Source organism: Aquarana catesbeiana, linkage group LG09 (genome assembly GCF_042186555.1).
Source record: "Aquarana catesbeiana isolate 2022-GZ linkage group LG09, ASM4218655v1, whole genome shotgun sequence".
Lineage (NCBI taxonomy): Eukaryota > Metazoa > Chordata > Amphibia > Anura > Ranidae > Aquarana > Aquarana catesbeiana.
The window spans coordinates 103,806,246-103,831,878 of NC_133332.1; the positions used below are offsets into that span (position 1 = coordinate 103,806,246).

The 25,633-nt window shown below is 43.6% G+C and overlaps 1 protein-coding gene across 1 annotated transcript in view; it reads left to right on the forward strand.

Annotated features, from left to right (window-relative positions):
• CYSLTR1 (cysteinyl leukotriene receptor 1) overlaps nucleotides 1–25,633 on the forward strand; it is a 185,729-nt gene that overhangs the window by 127,692 nt on the left and 32,404 nt on the right. Inside the window, 1 exon segment of the mRNA XM_073599111.1 lies at nucleotides 11,372–11,474. Within this exon segment, the coding sequence (XP_073455212.1) occupies nucleotides 11,406–11,474 (69 nt within the window). The 5' untranslated portion in view covers nucleotides 11,372–11,405.

Here is a 25,633-nt window from a genome sequence, read left to right on the forward strand (position 1 = left end):
ATTGCAAGGGCAAACAATAAGGGAGACAGGGGGCAACCCTCTCGTCCCTCTCTCCAGCTGGAACACTTCTGAATACTGGTCCGGATGTATCAACCCTTGAATACATCTATTTAAGCGGGTTGCTAAGACTTTAGCCAAGATTTTTACATCAGTGCATAATAATGAGATTGGGCGAAAGGAGGAGATATCCAGTTGGTCTTTCCCCTCCTTGTGTATTACGATAATAGTGGCTTACAACATTGAGGTAGGGAGTCTCCCGTTGGTTAACGCCCATCCCAATGCTTTCAGCAGTTCTGGGAGTAGTACCTCGCCATATATTTTATATATTTCTACTGGGAGCCCGTCCGGGCCTGGTGATTTTTGGCTGGGCATCCACTGCCCGTTTTAGCTCTTCTAAGGTCACTGGTGCTTCCATATCTATTCTATCCTGCTCTGACAAGGACAGGATTGATATTCCCTGGAGAAAATCATCCATTATTTCACCCCCTACTCCCCTGTTAGATTTATACAAAGACTTGTAATAGTCGCTGAATACCTGCATTATCTCTATCGCATCGGTACTGATATCTCCGCTTGATGTCCTGATCGCCGAAACGGTAGAGGGGGGAGTATTAGATTTAATCAGGAGGGACAGCATACGACCAACCCTTTCCCCCTCTCCAAAATGACACTGCCTCTGAAATATTCGTCTATTCTCCGTCCTGGTAATAGCCGTTTTATAGACTTGTTGCTTATCTAGCCATTCCCTCTGCCTGTCTGGGGTTGGATCTTCGACATATCGCTTCTCTGCCTGTATCGCCTCTTTCCTAATATCCCCTTGACACTCTCTAGATTTCCCCTTCGTTCTTGCCACTTGTTGGATCAGGAGGCCTCTGAGGCCTTCAAGGAGTCCCAAACCACATCCGGCAGTGCCGTACCTGTATTGATTTGTACAAATTCGTTTAGTCTAGACACCACTTCTCCAGAATTGCCAATCCATTCCAGCCAATAAGTGCTAATTTTACATTGTCTAGAATGGGTCTTGCCCCCAGCATTTATTGTCAGCACAAGTGGGGAGTGATCTGAGACTCCTCTTGGACCATACTATTATATATTACATATTGTTGATATTGCCTCCCAATTACCCAGGGCCATGTCGATTCTAGAAAGAGTGAGATAGGAGCTTGAAAAACATGAATACTGCCTTTCTTGCAGATAGCACATTCGCCATATGTCACTCAAGGCCATTTCCTCTAGGAATCGGGATAGCCGATTCTTGCCTGCTGTATTGGACCTGTGACCTGATGGGAATCTGTCTACTCTTGTCGAGTACTTCATTGAAGTCACCCACCGCTATTATCGGGGTTCCTGCTTTATCCAGCACCAACTCCAATAATTTATGTAGAACCTCTAGCTTGAATGGGGGGGGATATAAATATTTGCCAACACAAATAGTTTGTTTTCAATTGAGCAAAGCAGAAAAATATATCGGCCCTGTTCGTCAATGCAACTCTCCCTGCAGGAGAATGCCACTTCTCTCCCAACCAAAACACTCACTCCCCTTGAATAGGAGGAATGGACCGAATGGTATTGGTCTTGGTCTTGGAACTTCCGACTGCAGAATTGTGTCGCAGTGTCATTGGTCAAATGCGTCTCCTGCAGGCAAAGTAGTCTGGGCCCACTCCCCTCTAATGCCGATAGGACCATAGCTTTCTTAATTGGATCCCCTAGGCCCCAGACATTCCATGAGGTTATACTGTCTCTCCTTTCTTGGATGGTGAAATAACAAAAACTAGAAACGAACACAAAATTAAATGAAAAAGTGGTCAACCTAACAATCACACTCACATCTCTCAATCTCAGGTGAATTCTCCAATCTGTGTATTTCTCCCTCTCTCTCCATATCCTTCCCCTCTCTCTCAATTTGTGCCTTCCAATATACTAATGTTAGTGGTATGTGTTTCTTAACCCTCACCCTGCTCCCATCCCCACCACCAAAAACCACCCCCCCCCATGCCCATCTGGGCCAACCCTAAGGGCTTCACCTGTGACCTTACCATTCCTCTCCCATGTTACCCTTCTCATATTCCAAACCTGTGATTTCAATATAAAACATAACCATGGGAGCCCCAAACGCTCTCTTACTCCCCTACTTACAAACATACAACCAAAAAAAGTGCCTCCCCTCCTCCACTCCCTCCAATCTAAACAATCTTATTTCCATGATATAGCAGTGATATTTCAGTGATGTTTCCATAATAGTGCAATCAAAACCCTAAAAAGAAAAATAAGGGGGGGGGGGGGGGCCAGCGAACCTGAAAAGGTATAACAAACCTCAACCGATCCACAATCCACCCTCCCCCCCCCCCCCCCCCACAATCAAAATAGTTCCATGTTCAACATCTTCTACAGGTCCTTCTTGTTTTCTTCCAACCACTGCTCCACTTTAGGCGGTGAGCCAAAGAACAAAGTTCCGCCCAATGCTGTCACCCGCAAACGTGCTGGGTACGGCAAAGCATATGCAAGCTTATATTTCTGCAAAGGTTGCTTGATTAGTATAAATTCCGCCCTACGCTTCTGGAGATCCAGCGAAAAGTCTGGATATGAGACCCTAGCCCCGTTGTACATAATGACCCTCATTTCTCTGGCCTTCTGTAGTAGGATCACCTTGTCATTATAAATAACAAGTTTCAAGAGCAGTAGAATGATATATTCGCCCGATTTGACGGGCCCTGAAAGGAACTCGGTGGGCTCTTTCAATCATGAATAGTGATGTAAAAGTGGTGGCCCCAAAAATTTCCCCAAACCACCCCTCAAGGAAAGCTATGGGATTGGGACCCTCGCGCCTCTCTGGTAGGCCTATCACTCTCACATAATTTCTACGGTTTCTGTTTTCCATTTCATCGAGTTTAGCAGCCTGTGCGGCCATTTGTTCCTGTAACCCCTTGATTTCTTGCTTTAGTGGGTATAAATTGTCCTCGACTGTGCTTAGTCTCTCTTCTAAGGCAGTAGTCCTCTCTATGGTCTTGCACAATACCTGGCTCGTTGAGAGTAATTCCTCCTTAATACTTTTTAGCTGACTATCGAGACTGACAATTGAGTCTTTGCAGGCATTAATGGCAGAGAGAACATCCCTCAATATCGGCTCCCCATCCTCAAAAATAGGACCAGCCGCAGTGGCCGCCCCCAGCTGCCGCGGGTTTTGTTGATACAGTTCCTGTTTTTCCTCCCCCTGTCCCCTTAGTACTCACGGTTTTGTTGCTGGATGGGGTGGTAGGGTTTGAGGATACCTGGCCTTGTCCTTGACTCCGTCTATCTCATGCGGACCCCACCTGAGTTTTGGCTTGTGCCGCTGCCTGCTGGTGCTCCCCCTTAGAGGGCGACAGGGAAGCTGTATGGGCAAAACGTTCCAATTTAGTTGCTGCTGCTGCTGCCTGATTCCCTTTCTCCTTCTCCATACACTCACTCACTCCATCCCATGTTTCATCTTAAAGGATGCATTAGCATTGCTTCTGCCTTATTTCTGTGACCTTAGATCCCTACAGCCCTACCCTGCATTATTCCTTATTTTAAAATCTAATAGATAAAATAACCTCATTCATACTAGCAGCCTGTAGCTGCATATCTATGAAGTGTACTTAAGTCAGTAAAGTGTTAGAAAATGGCACCATTTATACATGTAAATTGACTCTTTCCACTCTTGCTAATGCAGGGCAAAGTAAAAGGGTCATTTCTATCCTCCTAGCTATACTAACCTTTCTTTGTTTTCATGATATTTTGCTTGATGACTAGGGAAAGAACAGGGTTTGTGCTGGTTCCAAACGAACTCATCAGGGTTATAGTAAAAAATAATTAAAAAGTTCTGGCGCACCAAATGGTATGTCCCTTTTAAGAAATTGATATTGACAAAAAAAGTCCATTATTCTCATTAAGAACATACATGACAACTATAGGAGGCAGCCACCCCAAGTGTGTGTCTAAGGCCCCTTTCACACTTGTCCTACGACTTGGGACTGCAAAGTCGTATGACAAGTCGTTCCCCACGATTTCCAATGACTACCATTCATATTAGTATGACTTCAAAGTAGTCCCTGCACTACTTTGGTCCGCCTTTGATCCTAATTCAGCCCATTGAATATCATTGAAGTCGGATCGCCGTCTTAACTGATCCGACTTTGCCATGCGACTTGAGCTCTGATGATCTTGAAAGGAAACTCCACGCAAAATGTAAAAAAAAAAATGGCATGGATTCCTTCTCCAAGAGCATACCAGGCCCTTCGGTCTGGTATAAATTTTAAGGGGAATCCCCACGCCAAAAAAACTGCGTGGGGGTCTCCCCCAAAATCCATACCAGACCCTTATCTGAGCACACAGCCCGGCATGTCAGGAAAGGGTGTGGGGACGAGCGAGCACCCCCCCCCCAATGAACCATACCAGGCTTCATGCTCTCAACATGGGGGGTGGGTGCTTTGAGGCAGGGGGGGGGACCCCGCCCCATGCAAATGTAAGTAGTGGCACACAGCGCACCCAGCATTAGAACGGGAGAGCGTCATGTCAACATCGGAAGAAGAACAGAGGGAATAGACAGCGGAGAAAATCTGGCAAAAGAGCGAAAAGACAGTGGAGAAGACGAGGCAGAAGATGGCGGACAGGGCTAGAAGACATGTAAATAAAGTGTAGCGCTATGTGAGAATGGGTACAAACCCAAAAACATCAATAAAAAATTAAATAAAAAATATTGAATTATAAATTGATAGCACACAAACGCAGTGAGTAAATAAAAGTGGTATCCATATGTAGAAAATAACAATGAAATAGTGATAATACCACATGTGGAGTGACATTATAACAAAGTAAACACATTGTCCATATACAAATGATGCGTGTGAAATCGCAAGAATGCAATTAGATGTAATCCAAATATGTGAAGGTGAAATAAAACCCCAAAAAGTTCCAATCAAAACACGTGTAGATCCGTTGGAAGTATAAGTGACTGTGATTAGACCACCACCATAAACAGAGGGGGGCTTACCTGAACGTTTGAATTTGCCAGGGCATACGCTCTGCGTGTCAAACAGGCTTCTATACGATGTATGAATAAAGGTAATACTGGTTTCTGTAGGTTGGAGATATCCCGCTCACACTCCAATGCAGACACGTAGGGAATGGTCTCTCAGAAATCCATAGGGGCAAAGATGGTAGAGGAGAAAACAAAAAGGGGCCACATAGCGTGATTCCGTAATAAACAATAACATTTATTAAAATGAAACAACAACAAGGTATTAGATGAAAAAGCGCTTTGTATAAAATCAGTAGGCAGCAGTGGGGACCTTCCCTAGAAGACATCAGTGGAGAGCGGAGAAGAACCGTCAGAGGCAGAAGACATCGCCAGAAGAGGGAGAAGAGCCGGAGAGGGGAGAAGAGGTCGGAAGAAACCCCGGAGCTGCCTAATAAATTACTTTAAAAACCTGTGTACTGTTTTATTTTTTACACTTTTTTAGGTGTGACGGGAGTCACTTTGGACGGGTGGCCTGTGGAACCCAGAATCCCTTGGGGAGGTTGGGAAACCCTTGTTTCAGCTCACCCTGTGTCTCTAATAGGGGCACAAGGTGACCAAGAAATCCAGTCTGATCTGTACTAATCTGACTCCCTGTACAACCACACTGGAATGTTTGTGTGTGTATGTGTGTGTGTATGTGTGTGTGTATGTGTGTGTGTGTGTGTATATATATATATATATATATATATAATTTGTTTTTTTTTGTTTTTTTGTATATTGTCTCATTTTGTTGTGTACTCTTTGCCTTGTTGAGTTGTTTGGGGTGTGGTTGTATTCCATTGTCCTATTGTTTCTGTCTGCCTTGGATATTATAGGATGTATAAGTGTGTTTGCTGTGAGGAGGGAGGGAGGGGGATTCCTCCAACAGCTCTCCCTGCTGATTGGACAGTCAACCCCGCTCGGAATGCAAAGGTGGGGGATTGTTCAGAGTATTATCTGTGTACCTGTGTTTCAAATAAAACAGCTCATGTTCCAGCTTGCAGCGAAATGAGTCCTGCCTTGTTACTGGTTGTAATATGCAGCTAATATCTATATTCAGACTGGAGGAATGACGAAAGCACTCAAGTGGAGTGTAGGACGTTTTGTTACATTAGGTTAATGGGTAGGGGTACAGTGTACCCAATACTCATTCACGTAGGGTGGGGGGGCCGGGATCTGGGGCCTCCTTGTTAAAGGGGGCTTCCGGATTCTGATAAGGTCCCCGTCCGCAGACCCCAGCAACCAACGGCCAGTGTTGTCGGGAAGATGCCCTTGTCCTCATCAACATGGGGACAAGGTGCTTTGGGTGGGGGGCTTGCTCGTCCCCATCCCCTTTCCTGACCTGCCAGATAAGGGTCTGGTATGGATTTTGGGGGAGACCCCCACACAGTTTTTTTTGGTGTGGGGGTTCCCCTTAAAATCCATACCAGACGCAGGAGGAGCTGTGAGCTCTGAGTGCATAACCTGCACTAGGACAGTCTCGCTCCCGCCTTTTCTGGTGATGTCACTTTCGCTTCTGAGGTCCATTCTGGTTAGCGTGCACTTCCTTGTATCCATCTGGCACCCAGCCTCTCCACAACCTCTTTCAGCCTACTTGGACTGCCCGTGGAGCCTGTAGGATGGCAGTGACCGTGAGACTGAAACTTTTGACAAGCATGAACATAATTTCTTTCTAATATTTGTGCAATAAATGCCATTTTAATACTGCACTCTGGTGGTGCCTCCCCTCTCTCCCTTTTATACAAGGTTATAAACTCCTGCTTATAGACTCCTTCCCAAGCCCCATGTGACAGTCCTATTCAAATTACAAAGCTCCTAGTTCTAGATTTGATTAGAAGACCACCTGACAGGTCCTACCCATTGTCTAATAAAAACTAGAAAAAGTTTTGGACATATTTTTGGATTTTATACTCTACAATGAACCTAAACTCAAAAATGTTTTCTTTGCCTAACCAAAATTCATATTTTACCTGTAATTCCTCTTTAAAAATGACAATATGCATTTAAAGTGAGATTTGATGATGTTTCTGTTGTGCTGCTCACTGTTTTTGCTTGAGATCTTGTTGCAAGGATGTCCCTGTTTCTACTTAACTCTTTCAGTGAATCTGGGTATAGGTGGGATGCAGGGCGGTGCGGCGGCAATAACACACTCAGTCCTGGTGCAATGAAAGGACTTATATTGAAATAATGCATAGACAGTTCACAAATAACCCTTGGGAAGACAGCCAAGCCGGGAACCTTTCCCTGACGCTAGTTCTGTCCCTACCAGGTAGGGTACCTGTTCCTAATCTACCAACTCGCAAAATGCGCCCCAAGCCTGGGAGCCACAGCCTTAAAAAGGCTCTTCTGGACCCAAGATGGCTGCTAGAGTCACATGGGGCAGCAGCATCTAATAGGATAGCTCCCCAGTGACCCAGAAAAACCATAGAGGAACCAAGTTCTTCTTGACTTTCTCTCCAGTTGCAGTGCCGCTGTGGAAGAGCACCACCTGCAGTGGAGAAAGTATACTTCACCTGCCTACATGGGCTTTCCAAACTACTGCTGTTTTATTATTCCTTCCTCAGTCATGAGACTACCAGCTATCATGAGAATTTGCCCGAGGAAGCAAAGTCCAACACCAAGATGGGCAACTCTACATTGACACACAGTGTAGTACAGGATATGAAAATTCAGGGAGACCACAGCTGATACTGGTGACTAGTAGGGTTGTCCTGATACCGATACTAGTATCGGTACCAATACCGAGCATTTGCTTGTACTCGGGCAAATGCTCCAATGCTTCACCCAATACCTGGGCAGTCAGGGTGATCGTGCGGAGGAGGAGTTACAAGCACCGATCACCCTGTATAGATTTCAATAAAGCCTGACAGCCCTTTCTCCGCTTCTCTCTCTCTCTCCCCCCGCTTTCAGCTGCTATAGTGAAATCTACACAGCGGTGATCAGTGCTTGTAACTGCCCCCAAAGCTGCACCGATCACCTCTGACTGTCCCTGTATCCTCCTTCAGTCCCCCTCTGTTCTGCTGCTGTCCCCCTCAATGTCCCCCTCCGTGCTGCTGTCCCCCTCCGTGCTGCTGTCCCCCTCTGTTCTCGTTTCTGTCCCCCTCCGTTCTCCTCCGTGTCCCCCTCCTTTCAGTCCCCCTCCGTTCTCCACCTTTCTGTCCCCCTCCGCTCTTCTCCGTGTCCCCCTCGATCTTTCAGGATGGAGAGCGGAGATAGGAGCCAGTAAATCTAGCTCCTTCCTTTTGCGAATGAACAGTCAGTGATCACTGACTCTGTCCTTTCACATAACTGAAACATCGTAACCTGTGATTATGATGTCTCAGTTTATGAATGGAGAGGAGCCTCTGTCTCCTCTCCATTCATTTTCAGTGCAGCTGAGGCTGCTGAGAAGGGGACTGGGAAACATGTGTCCTCAGTCCCTTTCCCTCTCTCAAAGGGGAGATGTCAGGGGTCTATTAAGACCCCTTGATATCTTCCCAAAGCCCCCAACAGGGCTAATAATAATAAAAAAAAGAATTGCAATAAATAATAAAAAGAAATTAATTGCAAAAAATAATAAAAAATAAAATAAAAAACACACTGAAACTGTCCACTGCCCCCCCCCCCCCCCCCCCCTTATAAAAAGAACGCATTGTAAAAAACACATAACAAAATTAATTGTAAAAAATAATTTTTACAAATTTGTAAAAAATACAATTGTAAAAACAAAAAACTACTGACACACATGCCACTGTCACATGACATTTAAAAAAAGTATCGGTAATCGGTATCGGCGAATACTAGGAAAAAAGTATCGGTACTTGTACTCGGTCTTAAAAAAGTGGTATCGGGACAACCCTAGTGACTAGTCCTTTTGTCTTCTGCTTGACTGTTTGGGTACAGCTTCCATAGTTCAGGTCAGAATGTTTTATATACATAGAGAGACCCCACACATTTCCAAACAAATAATTGTTTGTCCTGTGAGAGAAGTAGAGAAGGAGTAGGTGGGTACTTGGCAAACATCCCAGCTAAAGGCCTCTCTCTCCATTTTATCGCATAACTGACTGGACTGTTTGAATCTTTCTAAGGCAGGGGACTCAAACTGGCGGCCCTCCAGCTGTTGCGAAACTACAAGTCCCCTGAGGCATTGCAAGGCTGACAGTTACAAGCATGACTCTCACAGGCAGAAGCATGATGGGACTTGTAGTTTTGCAACAGCTGGAGGGCCACCAGTTTGAGACCCCTGTTCTAAGGGGTCTGTAGATGCTCTTAGGCAGATAAGTATTAAAATGTAATGATTTTATCCTTCTATTTCTCTGTGGACTTTAGCAATTCATTTTTCCCTTTTGTAGCACCCCCTGACCTCTGGAAGCATGGCGACCCCCCCCCCCCCCCCCCCAGAGACAGGGTGGGCTGACATTTCACCTCAGGGGTAGGTCTTTTAGGCATGGTGGGACATGTATAAAAATAGGTGCCAGTCACTTTTTGGTGCAACAAAAAGGGTTTTATTACTCACAGTCAAATGAGGGAGAGGGTTGGGGGTTTCAGAACGCTCAAGACTAAAGCAGAACTCTGGTACTCCATGAATCACATCACAGGGAAAAGTGCCTTTAAGGCTGGTCAACCAGCATCCATGGGACTTCATCCTAAATCCAATGAAAGCTCAGCAGCTCCAGGCCTCATTACTTCCCACACCTGCCTTCAGGCTAGGCAAGCCTAAATCAGCAGCTCTAACACACGCAGCCTCCCCTGGCAGCAGTCAGGGAGGAAGAACCTTGCATTAGCCAACCAAAATATTTATGCTTTTTTCCCCATAATGCACCACTGGAAACTCCTAGTAGTGGGATGGGAAAATATATAAATAATTCATACCTACCATAGGACCTCTCAATAATACCAGAGGCGAAAGTTCCAACTACTCTCAGAAGGTAAACAGAGCAAATCACAGATTGGCTAACTAGCTTTGATTGACAGCAACGGGAGCAGATTAGCTTTGGCTGACTACAGCCATGCAGAACTAAATTTAGACACTCCTATTTAAGGCAGGGGGGCAACACCTTTTTTTTGTCACAGCTTTACAGAAGGTTAAGTGAACAACAAACATGGACGTTATATAAAGACTCTCCATATTTAAAGTGGTTGTAAAGGCAAAAGATTTTTTATCTTAATGCATCTTTATGCATTAAGATAAAAAAAAAACCTGTGTGTGGCATCCCCCCTCAGCCCCCCTAATACTTAACTGAGCCCCATCTCTATCCAGTGATGTGCATGAGTGCACAGGCTGTCTGAGTGCCATTTGCTCCCGTTGCTGTCAATCAAAGCCAGTTAGCCAATCAGGAGAGAGAGGGGGCAGGGCTGAAGCACAGCTCCATGTCTGAATGTACACATGGAGCTACGGCTCCGCTCGAGTGCCCCCATAGCAGGCTGCTTGCTGTGGTGGCATGCGACAGGAGGGAGGGGCCAGGAGCACCAGCAAGGGATCAGAGAAGAGGAGAATTTGGGCTGCTCTGTGCAAAACCACTACAGAAGGCAGGTAAGTATAACATGTTTATTATTTTGAAAGAAAAAAAAAACCTGACTTTAAGTATCACTTTAAGAATGTTAATTGTAGCGTAAAATGTTTGTTTTAGTGATGTTTATTGCAAGAAATTTGTTTCCAGGCACAAACTAAACATTTCAGAAAACACACAGCCTCTAATTATCTTATACTGGAAAGATATTTCAGATTTTTTGGACTATATGCCAGTAAAATGGGATTTGCCTGAATATGAACAGATTGGAGCAGACTGAAAAAGAGTAGGGTTTAAACATGCCTCCAGTTCTGTATTTTCCCATGCGGAAGATCTGTACTTTAAGTGGAAGTCCATGCTAAAACTAAAATCCCAGCATCTATAGACACCCACGATCTAACACTAACCTATCTAGCCCTGTAAAGAAAAAATCAGTATACAGTACATACCTTTTTTGAAGCTGATCCGACCTGATTCCATGCTGAGCTGTCAGCCGCGGCTTCGTGGTGGAGGCGGGTGCAGAGGACACGTCCGACAACGGAAGCCCCATAGTAAGTCTATGGGTGACGTCACTTCCCATTAATTTCACTGCTGTTGTCGGCCATGTCCTCTGCAGAGCTTCCGCCGCTGGAGATCGGGTCAGATCGGCTTCAGAAAAAGTATGTATACTATGTTTTTCTTTAGAGGGCTAGATGGGTTAGATTGTGGGTGTCTATAGATGCAGGGATTTTAGTTTTAGCATGGGCTTCCACTTTACCTGATTTACTCTAATTTTACATTGATATTTATACTGATAATGTTTTTTAAATATAGCATTTTTTATCGATCCATTTAAGAAAAGCTAAAGTGTTTTCTTGATTTTCAGGAATGCATTTAATGATCAGAAGGGGATTACACTGATGACAGAAATAGACTTAATGTTTGACAGAACTTTTCTCCCTAATCACACAATGCAGCTGACTAACCAGGTAAACATTATATGCAGTTATTATAAGGCTACAATAACACTAGTGGACATCTTGCGGTACCTCTTCTTAGGAACAGTTTTAGAAGAAAGGGTAGGTACACCGTAAAACTGATCTCCTGGCAAACAGCCCAAAAAAATTGGAAATTTATATACATGTAACTAAGTTCTGGGAAAGGAGATCATGTGCTTTGATCCCTACCTCACAGCCATTACATCTTAAAGTAAACGATCACCTTGTAAAACAACCTATTCAGTTTAAAATAGAAATGAAAGGCAAAACATGTTTGTATAGATATAAAAAAAAATATATATATATATATATATATTATAGGTTTTCCCTTTTTTATAAGTGATCACATTCCCTCTGTTCTCAGCTGCATAAGAGCTGGGGGAGGAGAAGCAGCAGTACACTGAGCTTGCCAGTGAACGGCTGTGCAACAGGGGCATGTCAGGAAAAATCTGATCATTGGAGGGGAGCAGGCTGAGTTCCCAGCATAGCTAGAGAACTGACCACAATGTGTTGTCCTGCTTAGGGTGGTCAGTCTTTAATTGGACAGCAGAGGAACTAGCAGGAACACCAGGGATTTCACATGAAGGAAGCAATACAAAGAGAACAGGATACGTTCTCATACAAGTACATGGTACAGCAGGCACATATCAGGAATATGAAGTGTTGGGGTAACAAACGTTTTAACATTGTAGCAACATCTGGGTAACAGGGGATCTTGAGTCCCGATCAAATGGGAGTTTACAGCAGCTTTCCTGATATTCTTAAGTTCTTGTGTTTTCAGCTAAAGGGATCTTTTAAATACAAGAGGGACTCCCACACAGGACATTCCTAGTCCCCAGGATAGATCATGCTAACTTACTCTTTAAGGAAGTAGGTCCAAACTTGAAAAGTTTTTAAAACTTCACTTGAATTTAGTAGAAGAGGAGGACAATGGAGGTGGATTGCCCAAAACTCACATGAGGCTCCTACAACTTCTTGGCTAGAGGTTGCTGGGTCTCAGCATTCAGAAGTATCACACAGAACTACTCAAGCACATCAGCCACAGACAAGAGGTTTGGGTGTATCTCTGTTCCAGTGATTACTCTAGCAGCAAATCTTAAGTCCAACATGGCAATACCATCTAGACCCAGGCTCCATCCCTGAGGCCTCAAACCAGACACACAGCATTCTCATCAAGAAAAGCTCCCTTTGGCAAGGACATCACTCTTCTCCAAAGGAAGGATATAAAAAACTACATTTTTTTTTTTTTTTTATAAATTTTTTATTTTTCAATAATTTTTCAACAAATATAAATCATCATAACAAAAAGTATAAGGAAAAGTCATGACAATTTACATATAAACAATCAAAATAAAATTAGTGCAAACATTGTATAGAAGCATAGTGAGAATATCTGTATAGATAGAAATCAGCTTCTTCCCGAATTGGGACATATATTAAGAAAGAAATAATTCCATACAGTATCTATGTTTCTATCTCAATTACATATTCAAAACACAAGGATGCTCAAGAGGATGTGTAAGTTGGAATCAAAAGGAAGCAGAAATGGAAGGTACAGAAGAAAATTTTGAAAATTTCGAATCATCCCAAGATTTCCAAATTTTTTCAAATTGGGGAGTTTTACCTTCAATTTTTGCTGTTAAATGTTCCATTTTACGCATATCTGTAATAATGGAGAGAACATGGTGTAAAGTGGGAGCGTTGGTGGAGAGCCAAAGTCTAGGGATGGCTCTTTTTGCTGCCAAAAGTACAAAGGACCCTAATCTCTGTAGTGGTTTAGGAATACCCGGAAAAGGTAGACCTAGCAGGAAATGTATGGGTTTTAATGGAATAGATGTGGCGAAAAGTGACTGTAATAGATTTTGTATCTCAATCCAATACGTACCTAAGACATGACAGTCCCAGAAAATGTGAAAGTGCGTACCTACGGACCGTCCACATCTCCAGCACAAACTAGAAAGAGATGCATTTTGGGCATGTAGCAACTCAGGAGTTTTGTACCAAAGAAATATTATCTTAATAGCGGTCTCCTTTTGTGCCACACATCTAGAAACTTTAAAAGCTGACTCCCAGATTTTACCCCAATCAATTAATGAAACTGATCTGTTTAGCATTTTGGACCATTTTGTCATGTATCTATGTATGGAGTCATTTAGAGGGGGTGTTGTCTGGAGTATTTTATATATGGATGAGATTAAGTTTGGTTCGTATGGGCCATTTGTACACAATAATTCAAAGGCAGTGGGATTTTCTAAAGATAAGGAGGGAAAGCAGGATTGGAAAAAATGTTTAATTTGTAAGTAGAAGTATTCTGTAGATTTCGGTAGGGTGTGTTTTTCTTTAAGGACTGAAAAAGGTAAAAGCTTATGTGTTACTGGATGAACTAAATGTCGCAGCTGAAACATCCCCGCGTGTGTCCATGCAATTGTTCGCAGATATGATAATCCGTCCGGAATTTCTGGGTTAAAAAGGAAATTCTGGAGAGGGGAGCAGGGTAAGGAGAGGTGAAATTTGTCTCTACATCTTTTCCAGATTGATAGCGTAAAAAGCATCGGGGAGAGACACAGAGACCTTAGTTGGGGTATGAATTTCTTTGAGGAAGGCCATAATAGATAGCATGGATGTACTGGGGCAGTAATCCCCATTTCAATTTCGGCCCATCTATTTGCAGCCTTCCTTGAGGTCCATGTTGTCAACACTCTAAGATGAGAAGCATAGTAATATTTAATAAAATCGGGGGAGGCTAATCCACCTTTAGCTCTAGGAGAGAGGACTACCGATTGAGCAATTCTATGGGATGCATTGTTCCAAACAAAGTTAAGGCACTTTCTCTGGAGATTTCTCAACTGCGACATAGGGACTGGGACCGGAAGTGTTTCAAAAAGGTACAATAATTTGGGCAAAACCGACATTTTAAGAACGTTAATCCTACCTAGGAGGGAGATTGGGATGGAAGACCAATGTTGTAGGAGTTTAGCAATTTCTGCGAACATAGGAGGGAAATTGGCTTGATAAAGAGAGTGGTATGAAGGGGTAAGATGAATTCCTAAATATTTTAGTGAAGTCTGGCACCATCTGTATTTAAATCTGTTTTGTAAGGAGCTGAGTGTATCTGAGGGTATATTGATGGGGAGAGCTTCTGTTTTAGTCTGATTAATACAAAATCCTGATAAGGATCCGAATGTGGATAGAGTTTCGTGTAAGAAGGGTAATGAAATCTCGGGGTGTGTGATGGTGAGCAGAATGTCGTCTGCGAAAAGAGAGAGTTTGTAGTCCTGATGTCGTAGTGGGATTCCTCTAATATTAGGATGGGATCTAATAGCTGCTGCTAAAGGTTCTAGACTTAATATAAATAATAGGGGCGACAGAGGGCAGCCTTGTCTCGTACCATTACTGAGAGTAAATCGTTGCGAAATGTAGGAGGACAGCTGGACTTGAGACGTAGGGAGGGAGTATAGGGTATGTAGAGCTCTTATAAAGGGGCCTGAGAATCCAAATCGGGATAGGACTGCGAACATGAAGGGCCAACTTAAACGGTCGAAAGCTTTTTGAGCATCTAAGCTCAAGACTAAGGCGGGACGTTTAGTTCTGTTTATTAGGTCTATCAGATCTATGGTTCTTCTTGTATTATCTCCAGCATGTCTCGAGGGTACAAATCCTACCTGGTCTCTGTGAATCAGGAGCGTTAAAAGTGGGGATAGTCTATTGGCTAATATCTTAGTGAAAATCTTGTAATCTGAGTTTAATAAAGCAATTGGGCGGTAGTTGTCGGGTAGTGCAGGATCCTTCCCTGGTTTAGGGATTACCGTTATATTGGCATGTAAGAATTGTGAATGTGGGATGGATCCCTTAAAAAAGGAGGAGAATAGGGATTGTAGATAGGGGGTTAAAGTATGTGTAAAGGTTTTATAATAGATGTAAGGGAGACCGTCAGGGCCCGGAGATTTGTGGGTTGGAAGATTTTTAATCACCTCTCCTATTTCCTCCCCAGTAATCGGAGAGTTAAGGGAGGATAGATGGTCAGCAGAGATCCTTGGTAGCGGGAGGGAATTTATAAATTTATCAAACTCTGATTGTGAGAATTGAGGATGTGAATCAGGACCTAAACAGTTATAAAGCCGCTTATAAAAATCTCCAAAGACCTTTGACATAGCTTTCGGACAGTATGTGGGGGTGCCGTCAGATTGTATCAGGTGGTCGGGTATAGATAGAAAGGGCCGTGGTTTTAATTTGTTCACTAGCATCCTATGTGGTTTGTTTGCATAATCGTAAAATTTTTGCTTGGCCCACAACATGGATTTAGAAATTTGATTCGTATCGAAAGACTTAATCCGATCTCGGATTGAGATGACATTTCTCAGTTTTTCCACTGTGGGGGAGGTCAACAAAGCTCCTTCCGCTGTCTGCAGTTGGGTGATAAGATCCTTTTTGAGTTTTACAGAATCTTTCTTTAGGCGTGAGCCTATAGCTATGCATTCACCCCTAAAAAGGGCCTTATGGGCCTCCCACAGGGTGGAAATTTCCGGGACAGAACCATCATTAAGCTGGAAAAACTCAGTTAGTTTCTGCTGTAGTTGGGTTTGAGATAAAGGGTTTTTAAGCAAGGATTCATTGAGGCGCCAGTGGCAGGTTTTAGTAAAAGACTTTGTCAATAATAAATTGAGTTCAATGGGTGCATGATCCGACCAGGTAATAGGATTTATTTCAGAAGATACTACATAGGGCAATAGAGGGCCTGTAACAAGGAAGTAATCTAGTCTAGAATAAGACTTGTGGGGGTGAGAATAAAATGTATAGTGTTTTTGGGTCGGGTGTTTTATCCTCCAAGAATCAAATAGATTATGGGATCTAACTAGTTTGCGAAAGGATGTTGATAGTTTCTTAGAGGAAGATTGTGGGGTGGTTTGGAATAGAGTTTTCCTGTCCCTGGTCGGGGACATGCACACATTGAAGTCGCCTCCCATGATCATGAAAGGCTGGGAGAAGGGTTGTAGTTTCTCAAAAACTTTTTCAAGGAAACTGATTTGTCCTACATTTGGTGCATAAATGTTAATTAAGGAAAAAGAGGTAGATAAGTGACTACACTTCAGGAATATGAACCTACCGTGAGGATCTAGGTAGGAGGAGAGTATTTTTATTGGGCTTGTGCGTTTAATAAGAATTGCTACTCCCGCTTTTCCAGAGGGATCAGAGGCAGTATATGCTACGGGGAAGTGTCTAGAGGCAAACTTAAAGGAGCCACTGGGCTTAAAATGGGTTTCCTGAACCATGATCACCTCTGCTTTGGATGATTTAAATTCTTTTAAGGCCTGCCACCTTTTGCCTATAGAATTCAATCCTTTAACATTACAAGAGTAAACTTTGAGGGCCATATTTGGCTAACCAAGAAAGTGCTAATGTAGTATAAAGGCTGAGAGCATATAAATGAGCATCCTTAAAAAAGAAAAACATTTGAAGACAAACATTGCTTACAATTGTTACATTGATGTAAGTACAAGACTGAAAAAACATATATAGGTCAAAAAGAGAAAAAAAGAAAAAAGACCTGCATATGTAAACTCCAAAGGGAGTAAAAAAATTAGGAACTATATTGCATAAGAAGATGAAAAATGTTAAAAAAAGAAAAAAGAAAAAATAATTTTTGAAAAGCCTGAGAAAAAATTTCAGGCTGCCCAGGCATAAGCCTTGGGTCATGAGGGGGGGCATGTTAGCCTGCAGGGTTTGATGGAGGAGGGGAGGAGGTGGGGAGATCCTCGTCTCTGTTTTTTGTAAAACAAAAACAAAAAAACAAAAAAAAAAAAAAGGGAAAACAAACAGACAGGAGGAGCATAGGTATTTGGCATGTAATTATGAACAGGTAGATAAATCTTAAGACAAGCTGGTGTATGTCAAAAAAGTATATAAAAAAAAAACAAAAAAAGGGGGTGGGGAAACCCCCAAGAAGGCATCTAACTAAGACATCGGTGAGAGGTGTGACCTCTCAACAAAGTGACCCGACCACTGTGAGGCCACTAGGATAACCATGGTAAATATTATCTGGTCATGAAAAAATGGCCAGAAAAATTGAGAAAATAAAAATAAAAAAATAATAAGTCACATCAGGTTGGATATCTGTGACGATTGGCTCGTTGTGGGGTAGAGAAGTTCTTCTGGGATCTTCGTTGAACTGGGGTCCAAATTTTGGCTGGTGTGGAAAGTGGTTTGGGGTTCGGAGCTTGGGGTATAGAATCTTCCTCAGGCAGGGGGGGAAGACCTAGATTGCGGATAAAGGCTTCGCTTTCGTAAAGGTCTCTCAGGGAATGTTGAACACCATCTTTGGAAACGGTTAGGCGGAAGGGGAATCCCCAGCGGTATGGAACTTGATGGTTTTGTAGATGGGTAGTAACAGGACGGAAACTGCGCCTTTTGGCCAAAGTGATTGGGGAGAGATCGTTGAATATCTGGATTTTGTGTTGTTTATAGTCAATGTCCGGAATGTGTGGGGCTAAAGTGACGAATAGGCCTAAAAGGTAGGGACGTAGTTCCTTGTCGTTCACCGTCTCAGGGACTCCCCTAATCCTCAGATTCTGGCGTCTTTCACGGTTTTCCAGGTCTTCCTGTTGAAGTTGAAGTAGGGAGATTGTATGTTTCAGGTTGGAGTTGTCCTCTTCGAGAACATGTACATATTGGGTCAGTTCATCGAATTTGTTCTCCAATGTGTTGGTGCGTTCACCTAGTTGGTCAATTTCACCCCGTAACTCATGTGCTATTTTGCTCACTTCTTTAGCAATACTGCGGGTTAATTCGTGTAGTAATGAGTTCAACTTTGTGTCTAGGACAGCTACTGTTACTACATCCAGGGGGTGATCGGGTGGAAGAGAGTGTTGGGAGTATTGAGACCTGTTATCATCTTGGGTCATGTCTTCCGGCCGAGTATGTGGGTCAGCAATGTCCGAGGATCTCGGTTGTTCACTGGGGGTCGGGGATCTTTGTTTATATAGAAATCGCTCCATGGTGTCAGGGGTCTGCGACTTTGGCGGTGGGATAAAACCTCTATATATTGCTTTCTGGAAGCCAATCTTCCCCATGCAGTGTTAGGAAGGGTCTGATGTCTTGTTATGATATCGCTCCTGCGATTAATAGGGGACTGTTAGCTTTGTAGGAGCATCTCTTAAAGAGACGGGGATCAAAGGACTCCTCTTACATGTCTGCTTCCCTGCACGCCGGTCTGGGGGTGGTCACATTAAGGATCAGGGAGTGCTGAGGTGGCAGCTGTGAGATTAGCAGGTATATGAAAGAATTTGGTGTCTGCAAATGATCTGTAGTTGGTTAAACTGCAGGGAATAGGTTGTGGGGGTACTTGGAGTACCAAGATGGCCGCCGACTTCCAGGACTAGGCCGAAGCCGCGGCCTGTCCTGAAGGCTGAGGCCGGTCGGGGGGGGGTCCTCTCCCGGGCCCGGACCGGGTCCCCCGGGCCTAAGGTACAGGGATTCTGAGGTTAGGTACAGCAGAGAAGAAGGCTCGGGCGACAGCCCTTGTACTCACAGAGTCCAGGATGGCCGGTGGAGAAGCCCAGAAGTGGCAGCAGGCCGCGGGGGGGGTCCGGGATGGAAGGAGAGGATCCCGCTCGGCTCTCCCTCACACTGTGGGTGTCTGCCTCCTCTCGGTGGTAGCTCGGATGTCCCGGTCGGGAGGTTCCCAGGGAAGGATCCGTTCGTCCCCCGGTCTGCGGCGTAGGCGAGCGCCAGGCTCCGGACAGGCCGCAGGCCTCAATATGGCGGCGGTAGTTCACAGTCCAGGGCAGGCAGGAGGCCTAAAAAAGCTCAGATTTGCCTGATTTGAAGCAAGATCCAGCCGGATCTGCAGCGGAGAGGGTTGGGGACGTTCCCAGCAATAGATGGGTTTTTTCCCAAGGGAAATAGAGCAGGGATGGCAATGGATGGAAGATGCCTGGACGGAGCTCAGCATACACACGTCCTCCCTGTATCACGTCCGGCCACGCCCCCCTATCCCTATCACCTCTCCATATCAGGATAAGATCGTCAATGAAACGACGGTAACAGATGAGCTCAGGGGGTCTATTGGCAAATACTGCCTCTTCCTCCCAGTGGGCCATAAATAAGTTGGCCACACTGGGAGCAAAACGGGCCCCCATAGCAACTCCCCTTGTCTGCAAATAAAAATCCCTATTGTACCAAAAATAGTTTTTGGTTAAACAAAAATTCAAACAAATCAATAGAAATTCTTGATGTCTCCCAGACAATGAAGAAGAAGCTAGAGCCCATTCAACAGACGCCATAGCATCTCTGTGACCAATAATGGTATACAGAGAGCTAACATCTGCTGTAACCAAAAAGGTGGGTGATGAGCACTCAAGACCTTCCAAAATCTGTATGACATGCTTAGTGTCTTTGAGGTATGCAGGGGTTTTAGTCACTAATGGTTGCAAAAAAACGTCAATGTATTGCCCAAGACGTGCTGACACTGAGTCGATCCCATTAAAAATGGGTCGACCCGGGGGATTGGTGATGTCCTTATGTATTTTGGGCAGAAAATAAATCACAGGGGTTCTGCAAAACAAAGGATCCAAATACATTGCTTCCTTCTTTGTGAGGATTTTTTGATCCCTGCCATCCTCTATAATTGCATGCAGTTCGTCCTTATATATTAACATAGGGTCTTTACTAAGGATCCTATAGGTATCATGGTCAGAAAGCAGGCGACTCATCTCCAACTGGTAATAGTCCCTACTCAAAATGACCAAACCCCCCCCCTTTGTCGGCGGGGCGGATAACTATATCTTTCTGCTCAGCGAGCGATTGTATCCCTCGCTTAATATATAAAGGATCGACAATTTTCTTAACCTTTAGCTGGTTCAGATCATGAGCAACCATACTTTTAAACACTTCTAGATACTTATTATCAGTATTCTGCGGGAATGAACGTGGATTTGTTCTGTAAAGATGAATGTTGGGAACTGGACGATTTAGTCCCCTGATGCGGTAGGGCCAAAAAATATTTTTTCATATTAAGGGTCCTGACATATTTCTGGATATTAACATATGTGTCAAATTTATTAAGGTTTTTAATGGGGGCAAATTTTAAACCACGATCCAAAACCTTAATCTCATCATCACTGAGAGTAATTTGACTCAAATTGTATATACCCTTTCCTACCGTGGTTTGGACCTTTTGTACTCTCCTGCCCCCTCTCCTTCCTCTCTTTCTTTTCGCTTGCGAGGGCCGGCGTTTGATGGAGTGTAAGATATGGGTTGTTTCCATGGCTCTCTTTGTTGAGGTTGGTAGGACTGGGGGGGGGTATCTCTGTTCCCCCCGTTGGCCTAAAAAACCATTCCCTTTATAAGGGGTATGGACAGCTAATGGAGCAAAACGGTTAGAAGTGGGAATAAATAGAGCAAGAGACTCCTGCGCTGCTAGCGGACTCCTAAGCTACCAGGGGGACACTGCTGCAACACCTAAGAGACTGCTCCACACAGACAAAAATGCATAAAGACTAGAGGGGGGTTGGTAGTTGCGCTGTGATGGGAAAGGGGATGGGAACAAAAGGGGGGGAACTACACTAAAGTGGATCTGGCAACCATGCCAGGTGACCTGAAAGCAAGATAAATATATAAAACGGACACAGCACACTGGTGAGTGTGTATAATAAATAACTGGAAAAGTGACTAGTGCATATAGTGAACAAATAGATAGGCTGCACTAAATAGTGTGAGTATAAAGACAAAGTAGTAATGAATCACATAAAAGTGAGCAATGCACATGATAAGAAAGGCAATCACACTGGTGACATATAATGCATATCTCACTAGATACACAAAAAAGCTAGTGAGTAAGAAATAGCGAATGGTCTTAAACATGAATCAGAAACGCTTGACCAATAAAATACAGAGTGCAACCTAAGAGTATATCAAATCAATGAGTAATGATTGAATAATAATAGCAAAAGAGGATATAATTCCAAAACATCAAAAAACCGTGGATCTCAAAATATATAAAAAAAGAAAATTGTGTTAGTGGTGTTGAATATAAACGACAGTCCCACCACCAGGTGTAATAATGCTGGATCACAGTCCAAACAAATTGACAGGTGAAGAAGGGGGGTGGTCTTTGATGGGGGCACCTCAGTGAACACAGGCCCCTTACCTTACAGCTGTGAGGTATACAGCATAAATGTTAGACACTCAGTGGAATATGGAATCCAGAATGGTTGCAGCTGACGGTATGGCTCGTAAATTCAGTGGTGTCACATGCGGAAAGAACATATAGACAGCATGTAGTGTGATACCGTATGGCACTGGGGGGATGGACGAGCTGAAGGAGGAGGGGGGGTTGCACTCACTTTGTGGCAGATGAGCGCAAGCCTCAATCCACGAGTGCCGAACTCGTATAGTCCACACTACTGGCCGTAGAACCCTCTACCGTCTCTCATCTCCTGTGGCTCTCCACCCATCATAAAAGCAAACAGCTGGGGGGTAAAACTCCGCGAGCGCCGTGCTCGTAGCATCAGCTACGAGCACGGTTTTACCCCCCAGCTGTTTGCTTTTATGATGGGTGGAGAGCCACAGGAGATGAGAGACGGTAGAGGGTTCTACGGCCAGTAGTGTGGACTATACGAGTTCGGCACTCGTGGATTGAGGCTTGCGCTCATCTGCCACAAAGTGAGTGCAACCCCCCCTCCTCCTTCAGCTCGTCCATCCCCCCAGTGCCATACGGTATCACACTACATGCTGTCTATATGTTCTTTCCGCATGTGACACCACTGAATTTACGAGCCATACCGTCAGCTGCAACCATTCTGGATTCCATATTCCACTGAGTGTCTAACATTTATGCTGTATACCTTACAGCTGTAAGGTAAGGGGCCTGTGTTCACTGAGGTGCCCCCATCAAAGACCACCCCCCTTCTTCACCTGTCAATTTGTTTGGACTGTGATCCAGCATTATTACACCTGGTGGTGGGACTGTCGTTTATATTCAACACCACTAACACAATTTTCTTTTTTTATATATTTTGAGATCCACGGTTTTTTGATGTTTTGGAATTATATCCTCTTTTGCTATTATTATTCAATCATTACTCATTGATTTGATATACTCTTAGGTTGCACTCTGTATTTTATTGGTCAAGCGTTTCTGATTCATGTTTAAGACCATTCGCTATTTCTTACTCACTAGCTTTTTTGTGTATCTAGTGAGATATGCATTATATGTCACCAGTGTGATTGCCTTTCTTATCATGTGCATTGCTCACTTTTATGTGATTCATTACTACTTTGTCTTTATACTCACACTATTTAGTGCAGCCTATCTATTTGTTCACTATATGCACTCGTCACTTTTCCAGTTATTTATTATACACACTCACCAGTGTGCTGTGTCCGTTTTATATATTTATCTTGCTTTCAGGTCACCTGGCATGGTTGCCAGATCCACTTTAGTGTAGTTCCCCCCCCTTTTGTTCCCATCCCCTTTCCCATCACAGCGCAACTACCAACCCCCCTCTAGTCTAGAAGTGGGAATAGGTTTGTTATAGGGGGGGTCATAGCCTCCTCTTTTCAAAACGTTCCCTACTTTCTTCATACGCTGGATAACCATTCTGACGAGAAGGTGTCTCATAATGGTTATAGGGCCTATTGTTGCCTCTGCCCTTTCCCCTCGCATTACCTTTTTTATTATTTTTTCTCTTGCAACCATAGGTGTTGGGGGGAGGGGCCTGTTTACTATAATGCGAGTGATCATATTCATAAACGGGATCATTCCTGGGGGCATGACTTCTAGTCCCTCCTGTGGCTACCTGAGCGTTAGCCAAAATTGGAGCAGGATCTTCCATGGCTGGGGAGTTCTGCCATTTAAAGATTATCCCCCCATTAAAATCCTCAAAATCTCTGATAAATTTCTTACGTTTCTTATTTTGTGTTTCCAAATCCCATTTAGTGAGTTTGTTTTTGAGTTCTCCAGATAATCTGATAAACTCCTCACTATCTTTAAAGGTTTCGACATTCTTGGTAATCTCTCCTATCTGCGAATCAAGAGTGGCCATCCTCCTTTCTTTTACGGATCAGGAGAAACTCCAACAATTCGAAACCTCTTTTGATGAAGAAATCACTCCATTCTGACATAGATTGAACATCAGTTAAGCCATCATTGGGAGGTAAATCCCAACGTAGGCGTCTAGGTATGAGTCTGGCAGCAAGATACTGCTCAAAAGATGTAATATCCCACCAGGTCTTAATTTTTTTTTCATAAATATAACCCAATTTTCTAAAAGATTGAGGTAAATCATTCGTGGGTTCTAGGGTGGGATTCCTAGAAAATACCTCATTAATCTTTATATCTCGCTTATCAAAATAATCGAACACTTCCATATCGCAGCTAGATTGCTGAAAATTGCACAGATAATATAGATAAAAAATGAATCAGCGCGAAATGGTGAATAACAGGAACAGCAGCTGAACACCAGGGTCAAAGTTCAAATCCCTCAATATACATTTAAAACAGAAAGTGCAGCGCTAATAAAACATAAAAAATATATATAAAAAGTAAGGGCTAAAAAGACAGGATAAAGCACAATACGATCCACCACCGTGTATGAACAATCAGTCCATAAATCCAGTCCACATAAATCTTCAAAGTGTAGGAGACTGCATGCTAATACAGACGGTGATTCCAGGAGCCCACCACCACGGTAACAAATGGCCTCTCACCTGATGTAATGGACCCTTTGATTATAGAGGGTCACAAAGCGCCTTTTTCATAAATCAATAGGTATGCAGCATGTCAATCAAGGACCGGGTGCAGGACACTCCAAAACGGCCATATGAAATAAAAAGTGGCAAGAGGATAGTGCTCTCCGTATAATAAACTTTTAATTCAATGATTAAAAAGGTAACACTCACATAGGAAGTACTTGGTAAAAGCAGATAAACGATATTGAAGATCCTCCGATCTTCCGAACAGTGTAACAGATGCGCAGTGGCCGAGGGTGACGTCACGACGTTCCTCGTTCTGGACGCGTTGCGTCCCAGTGGGCGGGGACTTCATCAGCAGATGAGGGACATCGCGGGCACCCGCGCTATATGCCAGGTGAGTAACCATGGCAACAATACACTAAGCGTAATCAACCTCAGGCACATCCGGAAGTCTATCCGGATGGGACCCCTTGTATGGGAAAATAAATAAACGGAAGTATCAATCGCAAACGGCAACAAAAATTGCATCAATTCTAAACGGGACAAGTGCACTAATCCCAAATAGGGAATAAAGGCGATCCTAAAAAAACATAATGTTATTAAAAAATTAATAAAAGCATATGTAAAAAAATATGTAAAAATTCTATGTGAAGTATATACAATTTCACAATACTTAAAATTAAATGGAATGTGAGTAATCCGCGGCCACTGTCATCTAATAAGATACATAATCAAATGAAGAACGATTAACGGTCAGATATAAAACAATTTGTGTCGAAGTCCACGTTTAACCCTTCAGGGCTAAGAACCTTGGTTTCAAAGATCCAATATGATTCTCTTTTGCTCAGTTGCCTTATGAAATTCCCCCCCCTCCAGTGTCTCGTAACCCTCTCTATACCCCAAAATCTTAAACTTTTAGGATTTTGATGGTGATGGAGTTTGAAGTGTCTAGAGACATTGTGGGTTTTCAGGCCTTTTTTAATATTGTTAACATGCTCAGCGAGCCTCACGTGTAGGGGTCTGGATGTTCTCCCGATATACTGGAGCCCGCAACCGCACTCCAGCATATACACGACCCCTACCGTGTCACAGGTAATCAATTGTTTGATTTCATATTCCTTACCCGTAACAGAGGCTAGAAATGTTTTCCTTTTCTTTATGTTCCCCTTAGCATGTTTACAGGGAATGCATTTACCGCATGCGTAGAAACCACCCAAAAACGAAAATAACCTGTCAGAAGATGGAACAGGGGGGTTCAAAACACTAGGGGCCAATCGGTCCCTTAATGATGGAGCCTTCTTATAAATAAACTGTGGATGGTCAGGGAGCACGGGGCCTAGGACTTTGTCCCGTTTCAAGATGGGCCAGTTTTTGAGTACTATTTTCTCGAATGTGCGATATTGCACGTTGTAATCAAGCACCATCTTAAAATTATAATTATCTCCACCATTCTCCCTAAC